General features: G+C 47.0%; 4 protein-coding genes across 4 annotated transcripts; 3 read left to right on the top strand and 1 right to left on the bottom strand.

Moving 5' to 3' along the window:
* Positions 1-1,815: 1,815 nt before the first annotated feature.
* On the top strand, positions 1,816-4,029 carry Pdw03_0092 (Protein kinase-like domain; the record flags this gene model as incomplete). The annotated part of the gene is made up of 1 exon (XM_066099497.1): positions 1,816-4,029. The coding sequence occupies one exon, from the start codon at positions 1,816-1,818 to the stop codon at positions 4,027-4,029; it is 2,214 nt and encodes a 737-aa protein (XP_065957224.1).
* Positions 4,030-7,705: 3,676 nt separating this feature from the next.
* Positions 7,706-8,848, top strand: Pdw03_0091 (Mitochondrial phosphate transporter Pic2, putative; the record flags this gene model as incomplete). The annotated part of the gene is made up of 5 exons (XM_014674868.1): positions 7,706-7,796; positions 7,848-7,853; positions 7,913-8,563; positions 8,619-8,742; positions 8,797-8,848. 5 exons carry the CDS (start codon positions 7,706-7,708, stop codon positions 8,846-8,848), a joined length of 924 nt encoding a protein of 307 aa, XP_014530354.1.
* A 426-nt stretch (positions 8,849-9,274) lies between these two features.
* Pdw03_0090 (mitochondrial carrier domain-containing protein) lies at positions 9,275-10,010 on the top strand (the record flags this gene model as incomplete). The annotated part of the gene is made up of 2 exons (XM_014674867.1): positions 9,275-9,634; positions 9,711-10,010. The coding sequence occupies 2 exons, from the start codon at positions 9,275-9,277 to the stop codon at positions 10,008-10,010; spliced, it is 660 nt and encodes a 219-aa protein (XP_014530353.1).
* Positions 10,011-11,257: 1,247 nt separating this feature from the next.
* Positions 11,258-12,884, bottom strand: Pdw03_0089 (YagE family protein; the record flags this gene model as incomplete). Its single annotated transcript, XM_014674866.1, has 2 exons — positions 11,258-11,334; positions 11,390-12,884. 2 exons carry the CDS (start codon positions 12,882-12,884, stop codon positions 11,258-11,260), a joined length of 1,572 nt encoding a protein of 523 aa, XP_014530352.1.
* Positions 12,885-13,250: the final 366 nt, after the last annotated feature.

Raw genomic sequence — 13,250 nt, 5'->3', positions numbered from 1 at the left:
CTCGACTTTTCTGGAAGGAATATGAGAAGAGCTTCCCGACCCTAGCTAGGATAGCAAGGGACATTCTATCTATCCCTGCTAGTGGTGCTGGTGTTGAACGACTATTCAATTGTGCTCGTGATATCTGTCATTACCGTCGTGGTCAATTGAAGCCGAGTACAATCCGTGGCCTGATGCTGCATCAGTTTGCTACCAACTTTGATCTTCGGCAAGAGGAGCTGGAGATTATCAAAGAGCATCTATCTCAAAGTGAAGCTGCTTTGCTAGATCAAACTCGGAGATCATTACCACAGCTTGAGGTCTTAGAGCCTATCAGGGCGGATTCGAAAACAGCCAAGGTTACCAGATGGCTTCCAGTTAGATCTGTAAATAGCAAATAGGTCCTAGAAGATTCAAATTCATAAAACCCCCCAAAAAAGCATAGACTGAATTTCTGACCGTGGTCAAAGACTAGATTTGCGACCGTGGTCAGAGATTCCAATTGTATACTACTATAAGTAGAGCAGTGCTTAACCGTCTACCCATAATTTCTGACCTCGGTCAGAATTTCCAATTGTATACTACTATAAGTAGAGCAGTGCTTGACCTTCCACCCATAATTTCTGACCGAGGTCAGAAATTATACTTACCTGGTGATATTCAACAACCTCGAGTACCAAGTATTACACGAAAAATACGTAGGAATGTATAATAATAATGCATACCCCTTGAGGTCACGAGTCTAGGCATGTTTGTATTGTTTGATATCCATTGGATATCCGCAGATATCCAATGGATATGAGGTCCATATCCAAATCCTCAAGGCTGCGGATATTGGATATCAAAAAATATCCAAATCCGCACTTTGCGGATATGGATTGCGGATATCCGCGGATATTGCGGATCGTGCGGCAGTCTAGTTGTAGCTCTTCGAGCTACGTCTTGTATAATAGCCTGCCCCTGCCTGTACCTGTCAATGGGAATCTGATCTGTTATGACCTGTTCCTACCAGCTATCTCCTATCATATCGTCCTGCCAGCCCGCACCCTGACACAAAACTTATTCTAAGTCGTGTTGTATATATTAGTTTCTTATATACTTAGATATTTTAGTATTTTTCATACCACTTCCATTGAACCCAACGATCTCAGTCAAAATACGTTACTAGGAGCAAACATGGAAGTCCTGTGACTCCAACAAGGATCTTAGCTGACTGCTAGCTTTGTACACGCTATTTACAGGAAGATCACGCAACATACCTTGAACAGCGGGCGGTTTGATTGGTTTAAGGAAGAGGGGCTTCGCGAGTGAAGAACCTGAGACAGTGATCCTCTACACTGTGACTGTACGTATCGAATGATTTGGAGAGGGTCTGGATCTTCAAGTACTAACGAGACCAATTCAGGTATCGCGCAAACGTGGAGTCGACGCGTTGTATCCATCCTGAAAGTTTGCCTGAAAGATCAAACGGGGTTATGCCTTAGGCATTGAAGTGAGTCACGGGGTGAGTAGGTTGGGTAAGCTGCATCCTGGTGCGTAATCTGTCGAGATGTGTGGTGCCACCCTGAGACATGAACAAATGCCTCAATGGCGTCATGCCGAGACAGATAAACTATATGTGATGTTTAGTCAGCATTGTCCGCACAGATTGCTTAAAAGGCGCGGACCTTGTCATTATTTAGAAGAAATTCAGAGTATTTTTTCATACCATTTCAAGTGTTCTACAATCTCTTTCATAATCCCCTTTGTTCCCCTGTCTCAGATTGCAGGCTCCTTGCTGTATTTGCCTCGAATTTGTTTTAATCAATTTTCTGATAAAACTGCTTTTGACAAGGCATGGAAGAAACAATCGCCGAGCTACGGCGTCAGCTTGAGGAGGCGGAACGACGCCAGGGAGAGGCGGAACGACGCCAGGGAGAGGCGGAACGACATGTGCAGCCCAACACACTATTCACCCTTCTCGATCGCTGCCACAACTATCTGTCTCAAGCGATCAGAGTCGAGACGGATGCAACCCTCACGACTCAGGGCGATGCGACCAACCCGGTGAACAGACTTTACCCCAAGCGCATAGTCCCTTGGCTTGATTTCCCTCAGCTCCAGGAGCAAGTCTGGAGGAAACTCGACCGCACGGCTGCCTTAACCTCGCGCCCTCTCTTCCCTTCTGATACCCAAATCGATTATGTCTTTGCGAATATCCAGAATAGACCGATTTATTCGGAGGCGTCCCTTCGAAATTTCGAGCGAGACACGGTGGATAATTTTGTTGAAATGGTTATCAAGGCGTTGCGAGATGATGAAGTCTTTCGACATGAGTTTGGAATCCAAGGTCAAGTCACCTTTTACGACCGCATGAACCTATCGGAAACTTCGCTACAGAACAGCTTAGAGCAAATGAATCTTCAGGACGTGCGAACACCCCAACGATTCGCGAACACTAGGCCTGGGAGACGCAGAGGAAGGGGAAGAGGAGCGATGCAGGGAAACAATAGGGATGGCACTACACGAAGACGTAATCGTCGTGCCGACCAGTTCTGCGTGCACCTTATGGCTGATGAACGACAAATACCAATATATGCGGTGGAGTTCAAAGCGCCGCATAAGGTGACAATCCCCGAATTGGTGGCGGGTCTACACCAGATAAATCTAGCTCGCGATGTCATTAACCAGGAAGGCGATACGTTTGAGTTTCATGCCACCTACCTCGTCGCCGCTGTGGTCACTCAGATATTCTCATACATGATCGATATTGGGGTTCAATACGGCTATATCTGCACAGGAGAAGCTTTTGTTTTTCTCTATATCCCGGAGGATGATCCCACAGTTGTTCAATATTTTTTGTGTATCCCAAACCAGGACGTGCAGGCGGACGATGAACTACGCCTCCACCGGACCGCTATCGGCCAGGTGCTTGCATTCACCCTTCAAGCGCTAGCCGCCAAAGCTCCGTCTCAAGAATGGCATGATGCGGCATACGATAAGCTAGAGACCTGGGATGTCGAATACCTAGATGTGTTGAGAAAAATCCCCGAGACTCTCCGTAAAGACCCGCGAGCCTCCAATTATCGACCATCGCACTGGAAACTAGAGCCGAAGACGCACAATACACGATCCCGTGCTCGCTGCAAACCAGATATCTCTACTCCAAAGCATTCGTCGACCGAAGGCAGCGGTAGTGATGAAGAATCGCACTCGCCATCTATCGCTGCAGCGGCTCGTAGCGGGTCGAGCCGTGGCCGAGGCAATAACCGCCAATCAACTAAGGAAAGCGAAAGCAAACGAGCCGGTCAGAATAATAAACAGACCTCTCGAAAAGATGGGCAATCTACACGACCCTACTGCACAATTGCCTGTATCCGCGGCATCGTTAACCGAGAACCTCTGGATCAAGAATGCCCTAACTGGAAACTCCACGGCGGCCAGAGACACTCTATAGGACCGCAGGAGTTCACACGCCGGCTTCACCGCCAACTTACCCAAAACCGAAACCATGGGTTTGAACAGCTTCACGTCTGTGGTCGGACAGGTTACCTCGTCAAAGCTACCCTTCTATCACACGGGTACACTGTGGTCATTAAAGCTACCACAATGGAGAAGCAGCATCGCCTTCAAGCGGAGGCGAACAATTATCGTCACCTCAGGAGCTTACAAGGAAATCAAATCCCCGTCTGTCTTGGCACATTTACGCCACAAGTCTTATATTGGTACCATGGCGAATTAATGGCGCAGATGATGATACTGAGCTGGTCTGGAAAACGGCTTCAGTATATTATCAACGATGAGAATTCCAGATTCTTTCACCAGGAGCGCGACAAAGCTCTGACCGTGCTCCGGTCGCATGGAGTTATCCACGGCGACAGTGAGTGGCGCAATATGCTGTGGGATGACCTAGGTGCTCGCTTGTTTGTTATTGACCTGGAGGAAGTGAAATGGTTGAAGTGCCCTCGGGCTCTTGAACCAACCTTTGGCAACATGCGGCATAGCCATCGCGTCGGGGTGGGGAAAAGTAGAAAAAAGCTCTTGTCCAGCTCAACTGCTGTCTGCTCATGACGGCCCTCAGACCCATAGACCACTGCGTTAGTTAACGTTACGTCTACACCTTAGATCAGTCGTGATACGTGGGGGAAGGGAGTACAGCGTTAAAGTCACAAATCGAACAAGGAATTCAAAGCCCTCGGGATAATTATGTAAAGACCTTATGTCACGGTGCGAACCGTGATGCTTAGTTAGAGGAAGATCACGGCACGTGATCTCCGACCTGTTTGTCTGAACTTCAGTTCTAGATCCTGTTGTAGCTCTTCGAGCTACGTCTTGTATAATAGCCTGCCCCTGCCTGTACCTGTCAGTGGGAATCTGATCTGTTATGACCTGTTCCTACCAGTCATCTTCTATCATACCGTCCTGCCAGCCTGCACCCTGACACATATGGAGTCGAGGGACAACTCTTTTTGCCCAGATTAAATTTTTATTCTATCTCGCTAACCAAGGGCCTATAGGCTCTTAAATTGGTTAACATTCTTTCCAACTCCCGGCTCTATCTTTTGATCCTATTTTTATAGGCATTAAAAGATAGCTGTCGCCGGTAGACTGCGACATCGCCCATGGACGGGCCCTACCCTTAGTGTCACGGTGTGAACCGTAATGCTTAGTAAAAGGAAGATCACGACACGTGATCTCCGACCTGTTTATCTTGAACTTCAGTTCTAGATCCTGTTGTAGCTCTTCGAGCTGCGTCTTGTATATTAGCCTGCCCCTGCCTGTGCCTGTACCTGTCAATGAGAATCTGATCTGTTACGACCTGTCCCTGCCAGTCATCTCCTATCATACCGTCCTGCCAGCCCGCACCCTGACACTTAGGGCCCACGGGCCTTGGGCGTTGTGGGCGCCGGTGGGCCTTTTTAGTAAGCAGAATTTCTTGACCTCGTGATATACATTATTTGTGCATTTTTTCTCTGTATTCTTAAGCAATTTGATTATATGTACAATGACTTAATACCATTATTAATTTTCTGACCGAGGTTAGAAAAATAAGCTTTGGAAGGCTTTGTATAATGACTTGTTGGGAGCTCGGAGGTGTCACGGTTCGCACCGTGACATTTTGAATCGAAATATATTATTTTATATAGTATTATTATGAACTTATTAAATCATACTGTAATAGTTTGTACAACTACAGTGACTCCGCAAAAGTTTTAACACCCCTGGCCCCACACCAACATATTATGTAATTTTCTGCCGGAATAAAACTCCATGGATTAAAACCATCTATCTAGTACGGCGTATACCACCCCTGGCTCTCAATAGTAGCCTCCACCCGGTTCGGCATGGTCTCAAAGAGATGCTTTAGATGATCTAGATCTAATTGATCCCATGCAAGCTGCGCTGTAGCTACCAAAATAGCCTTAGTTTCGTCATTGTTCCTCATATGAATGAGATCGGGCCGAAGCTTCTAGATTTCAGCTTTCAATAGCGCCCAGAGGTTTTCAATTGGGTTCAAATCCGGCGAGTACGGAGGCCATTCCATAACTTCAATATTCATTTCACGTAAAGCATCCCGGACAACGTATGCAGTATGTGTAGGCGCATTATCATGTTGAAAAATAGCTGTCACGGTGTGAACCGTAATGCTTAGTAAAAGGAAGATCACGGCACGTGATCTCCGACCTGTTTATCTTGAACTTCAGTTCTAGATCCTGTTGTAGCTCTTCGAGCTACGTCTTGTATATTAGCCTGCCCCTGCCTGTGCCTGTACCTGTCAATGAGAATCTGATCTGTTACGACCTGTCCCTGCCAGTCATCTCCTATCATACCGTCCTGCCAGCCCGCACCCTGACAAGATCCATCACAGAGAGTCTATAGGAGGAATCAACCACAGGGAGTGGGGGTCAGATTCCGGCCTGTCGGAAACCATAATCGTGCCAAGCGCCCAACACACCTTCGTGTATTGGTGCGCCCCACTCAAGGATAATTCTTACTCAAGGATAATTCTCACTCAAGGATAATTTTCGAGGTAATAAATGCATTCAAGTCCATATTTACATATAACCACCATAACTATCTACATACCAATTTCCACCATTGCTATCTCTTACCGCCATTAAAGCTTCATGTTCAGTATCAGCTAAATCCCTAGCCTTTTGGGCCTGTTGTGTAGCTTCTAAATCCTTGGTATGTTTTGCATGTATGCGCTTCAACTTTTTAGAATCAGCCTCTCGCCTAGCCACCATCTTCCTATTTGCGTATATAGGTGATAGTACCGAGGCCCTAGATCCAAAAATAGATCCACCATTTCTCGGGGCATTTGCAGTAGAAATGGCTATACGAGCCTTCTTTAATTCGGCCCTTAGTAATTCATTTTCTTGGGACAAAAGAGTATTTGCATCCATCAATACCAGTAATTGATTCCTTTAGACCACCAGTTGGGTTGGTATAGTTAGCAAAAGGTGCTAGCACCTTTTACAGTTTACCTTGGCCAATTTGGTAGCCAGTTTTATCCCAATTAAAAGATCTCATAGGGTCAGAATTGATGCTTTTCAAATAGCACACAGAGGCTGTTAAACCAAAGAAACATTGGGCCGTACTGCTCACCCTCACTTTTTCGGCCATTTTTGGGTTGATATAGGGTATCTCAGGTGGTAATCTTTGCACATAGCGGTATACCCACATTGGGCCTACTACCTGATCGTTGCCGGCGCGTTGTAGAATTGCATTTGCAGTCTTTTCAATGAGGGATGGGGGTATCCCTATTTTAGACATATGTAGGGTATCGATCCAGGTTTTGAATGCCCTCTCCTGGATAGGATTTAAGGTCTTTTGGCGCTTGTAGCATTGGTTTTACTACCGCGCCCGTGGATACGGGCGCGTAGTAGCTGGTACGGAACCCTGAATTCCCGCGCCAACGGGGCGATTTTAGGATTTTTGGCTTGACGAAATGCATTAATACCCTTTGAAATTCGATCCTCGAGAGTTTCAATTTGATCGGCCATCGTGGTAGAGTGTGAAACGCTAAGAAAGTTGATGTGAACTTGAAAAATTATCGTTTAGTGGGGCGCACCAATACACGAAGGTGTGTTGGGCGCTTGGCACGATTAGATCTCTGTCACTCTCCTCTCTCAACATTGTATTTCACCCGTTTGACAAGCCTTACACCTGAAAACATGCATGGTGTTACAAAAATTCCGTTATTTGCTTCGCTTTGTTTAGCAAAATGATCTATACAAATCGTATAATAGTTAGCTTTGTCCGCGCAGATTGTTAACAAGGCGGATTTTCTCGTTTAGTTAGTTACAGAATTCAGAGTCTTTTTTTCATACTTGATCCATTGGTCGTCCATAAATTGTTGAAACTATAGATTTCTGTCAGCTTCCTGTGTACTATTTAAGGGAACTCCGGCTAAGTCGGCTTTCGTAGTATATTTCCTCAGTACCGAGCTAGCCGGATATCAAGGTCATCGATATAAGATCATGGTGAATTGAATCTCAGTTGAGTTACAAAAATATGTAATATGGATGAACATAGTCAAAGTATAGAAACCCATGACACGGTAGATTGTATGAATTTTTGTTGGTTCAAAAGGTTCGGGGAGTGATGCGGAGAGCAGTGCGGAGAGATAAGCCCAGTGACGACATAGGTCTCTCTTCCAAGGTACAATCTTGGTATCTCGTGCTCTTTTTCTTGATCACCTTACAACTCTCCCCTCTTTCAAGTAATTGCAAAGATCTGTACCATGCCTACACAGGAACGCAAGCTTCCTCTGGGGACGATCGGGCCCAACTCCCTCAAGTACTTCCTCAGCTGTGGTTTCGGCGGAATCATTGGTATGTCCAAGCTCCTCATCTTAAAAGGCAAGCGCTAACAATTTTATAAAGCTTGTGGTAAGTAAAAGTTCACCAATATACAACTAACACATTCAACTGACACCCAATTTACACAGGACCAACCCACACAGCCGTAACGCCTCTAGACCTCGTGAAATGCCGTCGCCAGGTTGATCCAAAGATCTACACCTCCAACGTACAAGCATGGCGAACAATCTTCTCCAAAGAAGGCCTGCGTGGCGTCTTCTTCGGCTGGTCTCCCACCTTCTTGGGCTACTCCTTCCAGGGTGCCGGAAAGTACGGTCTGTACGAGTACTTCAAGCACTTGTATGGAAACCAGCTGTTCCCGGAATCCAACCGCACATTAGTCTTCCTTGGTGCTAGTGCTTCTGCTGAGTTCTTTGCTGATGTGGCCCTGTGCCCTATGGAGGCTATCAAGGTCCGTATGCAGACAACGCTGCCGCCATATGCTTCCAGTATGCGTGAGGGCTGGGGAAAGATCGTAGCCAAGGAGGGCTTCGGTGGTTTGTATAAGGGATTATATCCTCTGTGGGCTAGACAGATCCCTTATACCATGACCAAGTTTGCTACCTTTGAGGAGACGGTCAAGCTCATCTACCGCACTATGGGAAACCCCAAGGAGGAGTATGGCCAATTGACACAGACTGGTGTTAGCTTCTTGGGTGGTTACATTGCTGGAGTCTTATGTGCTATTGTTAGCCATCCAGCAGATTTCATGGTTAGCAAACTAAATGCTGATCGCAAAAGTGGGGTTCTCTCTATTGGCTGCAGTCTTGATGCATGCTAACTGCCCGTTTGTAGCTGGCGAAGGTGCGATGACGGCTGTGTCCCGCATCTACGGGAACATTGGCTTCTCTGGCCTATGGAATGGGTTGCCTGTTCGTATTGTGATGCTGGGCACTTTGACCGGTTTCCAATGGCTCATGTAAGTGCTTGTTCCGTCCTGATTTGCACGTACAGTGACGCTAACGTTCCCCAGTTACGACTCTTTCAAGGTATTCCTTGGTCTTCCCACCACTGGAGGCCACTAGATATTCATGGTTCATAGGGGTTTCTTGCTTTCCTGGCGCTATATAGTATATAGCAGGGAGTTGAGTTAATAAATACTTGTTAAATAACACAACATGTGTAGACCGCCTTTGATATCGGGGCAGAATAATGTTGGAGATCATCGCATTGTTGCCGACGACCTTGGGCACTTCTCAATAGGGTCCACCATTTCCGTCAATCGACTCACTCGCGTCACCAACGACTAATCCACCACAAATCAGGGCTAAATATAATATATTCCACTGTCTACCGTCTGGTTCTTTCCTCCTCCTTCTTCCTTCATATCTCACTTCACCCCTTCGCCTCAGTCAGCTCCGACCAAGCATCCCAAACCAAATACCGCTGTGTCCACAGTCTAGTCTCATTATCTCTATACACCAATACCGATCACCTCCCCCTTCATCATAATGGAAGCTTCCCGCCAACCCACCTCCATCCCACCAGCCAATCCCCCAAGTGTGGAGATCGCCTACAAGCGCAAATGCATAGCACTGAAGAAGCGCCTCGCAGAAGTCGAGGCCGAAAATGAAATCATGCGCACCCGCAACCGGCGCGGCTCCCAATACATTCAGAAAATGCGCCTGGAAACCTGCATGCTTCTCGAACGTCTTAAAAAGGTTACCGGCATGGCTGATGAGGCAAAGACCGGCGCCGCGAACCCTGAACTGCGTGCCCGCGCCGCGGCTATGATGAATCCTGTACAGGGTGGTGCTGGTGTGCTTCTGGAAGATGATACCGAGGGTAGCTCTGATGAGCAGCCGCGCACAGTACGTACTCCTCTCTCAACTTATCCGATTGTCTGTTTGGTCCAAGCTAACGTGTTTTGTTTTTTATGTTGAATAGCCCGAGGAACGTCCACTACGCGTTAAGCGCTCCCGCAAGTCCAACGCCACCGGTATAGATGGCCAGGATGATGATCTCCCCGCTCAAGATGGACACACCGAATCTGCAGATCCGGCTGGGGCAGCTCTGCCCCGTCTTGCGCCGGCTCCGACACAGGAGTCTCTTACTCATTCCTTCCGTGTGCAGACGGGTAGTGGTGGCTCTGCTGACCAGACTTCTGCTGCTGCTGAGGCTGGCCCTGAGTCTGGGACTACGCCGATGGATGTGGATAAGGAGGAGGCTAAGGTCGAGCAGTCTTAGTTGCTGGGGCTGTGCTTTTGCCGTGTTTCTTTCTTTGCTATTTGAACTTTGCAGGGTCGTGGCTAAACCTTTCTGCTCTAGAGCTATTCTGCTCGGTTTGTTTTGTTCGAGGGTTTTATGCATCGGGTTCGGATGCGGTGCTGGTCTACTTTCTAGATTATGATTTTTGTTGCTTTTGGTGGGCCTCATTTAGGCCTTTCCGCTGCCTACTCTACGGTTCCCTGGCGTCTATGTCTGATATGAAGCTTATCTGAGAAACCTCATGCGAAAAGCATGGTTGAAGTAACTGGCTCCTCCCTATAGCTTTTCAATTCCCCTCATCTAGACTCTGTTATCGATGGTTATGCATTAAAAGGTCCCTTTTTCACCAACTAGGCCTTTTTGGCCGCCTATGCTCTAGCTAAAACACCAATGAAGGAGAATTTTTTAACTTGAATACCAAGAGGACCGTCGAAACGACTACCAAAAAGATGAGATGGGGCTGCAAACGCAGCCGACCATTGTAGTTATTACTTGCCAACGCAGGGGGGTAAAAGCAGAGTAGGGGGAAGAGAGAAAAGGTTGATGACAAGGGGATATAGGGGGATTTTTGTCGGTTTGGGGAGGAGAGTTTATGGGTTTCGAGGCACAGCTTAATGGCGCTATCTTTTGACTCTAGCGTCTGTTCAATATTTCAAGAAGCTTCAATCACTGTATTGGGTTGGTAGGACGTATGGGCTTCGAACACTTGATTCCATTCGAAAGAAAGCATTTGCAGGGTCATTCCACAAGACAGACTACATCAGAGCAATAGCATTTTGATTTGATTGACACCATCTGAACAGACTCCCAACGCCATTTCCTCAAGAAAGAGCACACGTCAACTCCAACATCAGTTACAAAGACAACATTGGAAACAAGAATGGAATATGATCGTCTGGGCATGAATGTCTTCTGTCATGTATAGGTGAAGACATGACAGGTTTGGAAAGATGGTACAGATAGCAGAGGGTGATGGTGACATAGGAAGATTGAACGCAGTGGGTGTATTTGAAGTCCCTATTCGGTTGGGATATTGGGCGAGTTCTGTAGGGTGTTTGCTGGCATGATGTATTCCTTGTGCGGTTGTCAATGCAGAATTGGAATGCATTGTATGACAAGGTAGATAAGCAATATTCTGGCAATACATGGTACGAATGACAAGTATTCACAGCACAGTTGATTAGTCGAGACGAGCGTGGACTGGTTGATGAGTAAATTCTGTCACTCTAGTCCACTCCAGCGTAGAGATCAACGACAATATTGATTCCAGCCACGAGAATCTCTGCGGCGATCAAGACAATGACTGGTATTCGTTAGATGGGTCGTTAATAGAAATCATAATTGTGGGTGAGACTTACCAATCCATTCGAGATACTCGCCATGGCGATGTGTCAATTGATCCTTTAGGACTGCAAGAAGATCCGCAATGACATCCAACCGTTCCGTCAGCAAACCAACACGTTGGTCCATCTCCAGGTAGCTTCGGACTGCCTGGTAGACAGGTTCCAACTGCGGCTCTGCCCAGAAGAGTTCCGGGCTATCGAGGACAGATCCTTGCAAGTGAATATTGATGCGGAGAATGAATAGCTCTCCAATCTGCATGTTGATTTGCCGACGAGTGAGATTGACGCTACCAGTTTGTGCAATCTGGGCAGGTAGCGGTGCAGTGTCGGTGATCGTTTCTGACACAAGATCTTCGAAAAGCGAGGTCTTAACCGATTGGGACAAAGCATGAGAAATTGCCATCTTGACCATATTGTTGCGCGGATCGCGAAGAGAAATGAAGTCGTTGTAGATCCTGGCCTGGTACTCACGCGCATAGTAGAAATTGAAGTTCTCAATCTGCGTGTCATCGGGACTTAATATGGAGGTCGCAAATTTGGAGATATCAGACAAGAATCTTGATTCTTGCGCGGGCGTCATTCCCCAAATTACGACTGTTCCGTAGTCGAAGAGGAATACCTCAGGTGTGTGGATTGTGGTGTCGATATCAGGAGTGTCGTTGACGACTGCTTGTTCGTTATCATTTGAGTGACTGCGCTCGTCGTGCAGATCAATCAAGTCCTCTCTCCTGGTCTTCTTATTGTCTTCAACCTCCACCACACTATCCGAGTATCTTCTTTCACTGGGTCGTCTCTCATGGGATCCATTGCCGTTTGGGTCTTGAAATAGTCGTGCATTCTGCTTTTCCTCGTACTGATAATCAAAAGGAGAGTAGACACATTCATCATAGAGCTTGGGGTTGGCTCCGCGAGTCTTGCTCCGCGACTTGAGGAACTTGATAACGCCCTCGAGTCGATATGAGTTGGCTGTGCAATAAGCTGTTACTCGAGGTATGCGATCACGGTCGGCTTTACCAAGTCGTGCAGCATGGCTTCGTGCGGCAGGATCCTTGATGCGAGTGATTTGTGAATAGACATCCCGAGGGAAATCTCCATCAGAGCCCTCTTCCTCTTCCGTCACGGGATCCGGCAGCAGTTTTAGTTTTTGCGCTTTCTTGGTTGTTCGCTGCGGTCCAATCTTAGATACTGCATGCGGCTGATTCGATAAAGGGTTGAAGGGAGCCCCATGGCTATTGCGACGACGAAGCTTGCTGTTCAATGCCGAGAGCATGGGCTGGCTGCCAGGACGGGGCTGGCCTCCCTGGGCGTTGACATTCTGCACAGGAGGTGAGCCTGCTTGCAACGGTCGGAATGTAGGATCGGATGTAGAGGCTGTGCTGCCATATGTGCTGATTTGAGTGAGCGGATTGAAAGATACCGACCGCGGTGTCCGGTTTGTACGTGGTGACGTATTGGAGGCCGAGTTCTGATACTGTGGCAGCAGAGGAGAATTCTCTGCGTCAGGCGCCATGGCAAAAGGATTGAAATGTAAAGAGTTAGGGAACAAACACCATTGGCGAATGGGATTGGAGGTAGAAGAAAAGCAAAGAGTGAAGTGGAAAAAAGTCGAGAATGCTGGCAAGCTTTCGCAGATGTCCGCCTTAATAATCTGAGAATCTGACTGGGTCCGGTCCTTGGCGCTTTTGAATCAGTTCACTTTTTGACTCTTCTCTTCTTTATATATTGAGAGATTCCTACATTTAAATGATTTTGATTGAAGTTATTGTCAGACAGTATTGGAAATAATTGACTGAATCCTATTTGCATAACTCCCCCACAGTTGAATTACAGACCAGGTTCTACTCCCATTGAACACCATGCAACCCTAATGGCACTT

The sequence above is a fragment of the Penicillium digitatum genome, chromosome 4, assembly GCF_016767815.1.
Source record: "Penicillium digitatum chromosome 4, complete sequence".
NCBI classification, from domain to species: domain Eukaryota; kingdom Fungi; phylum Ascomycota; class Eurotiomycetes; order Eurotiales; family Aspergillaceae; genus Penicillium; species Penicillium digitatum.
The sequence above is the reverse complement of the archived record's forward strand: the minus strand, read 5'-3'. Positions and strand labels throughout refer to the sequence as shown.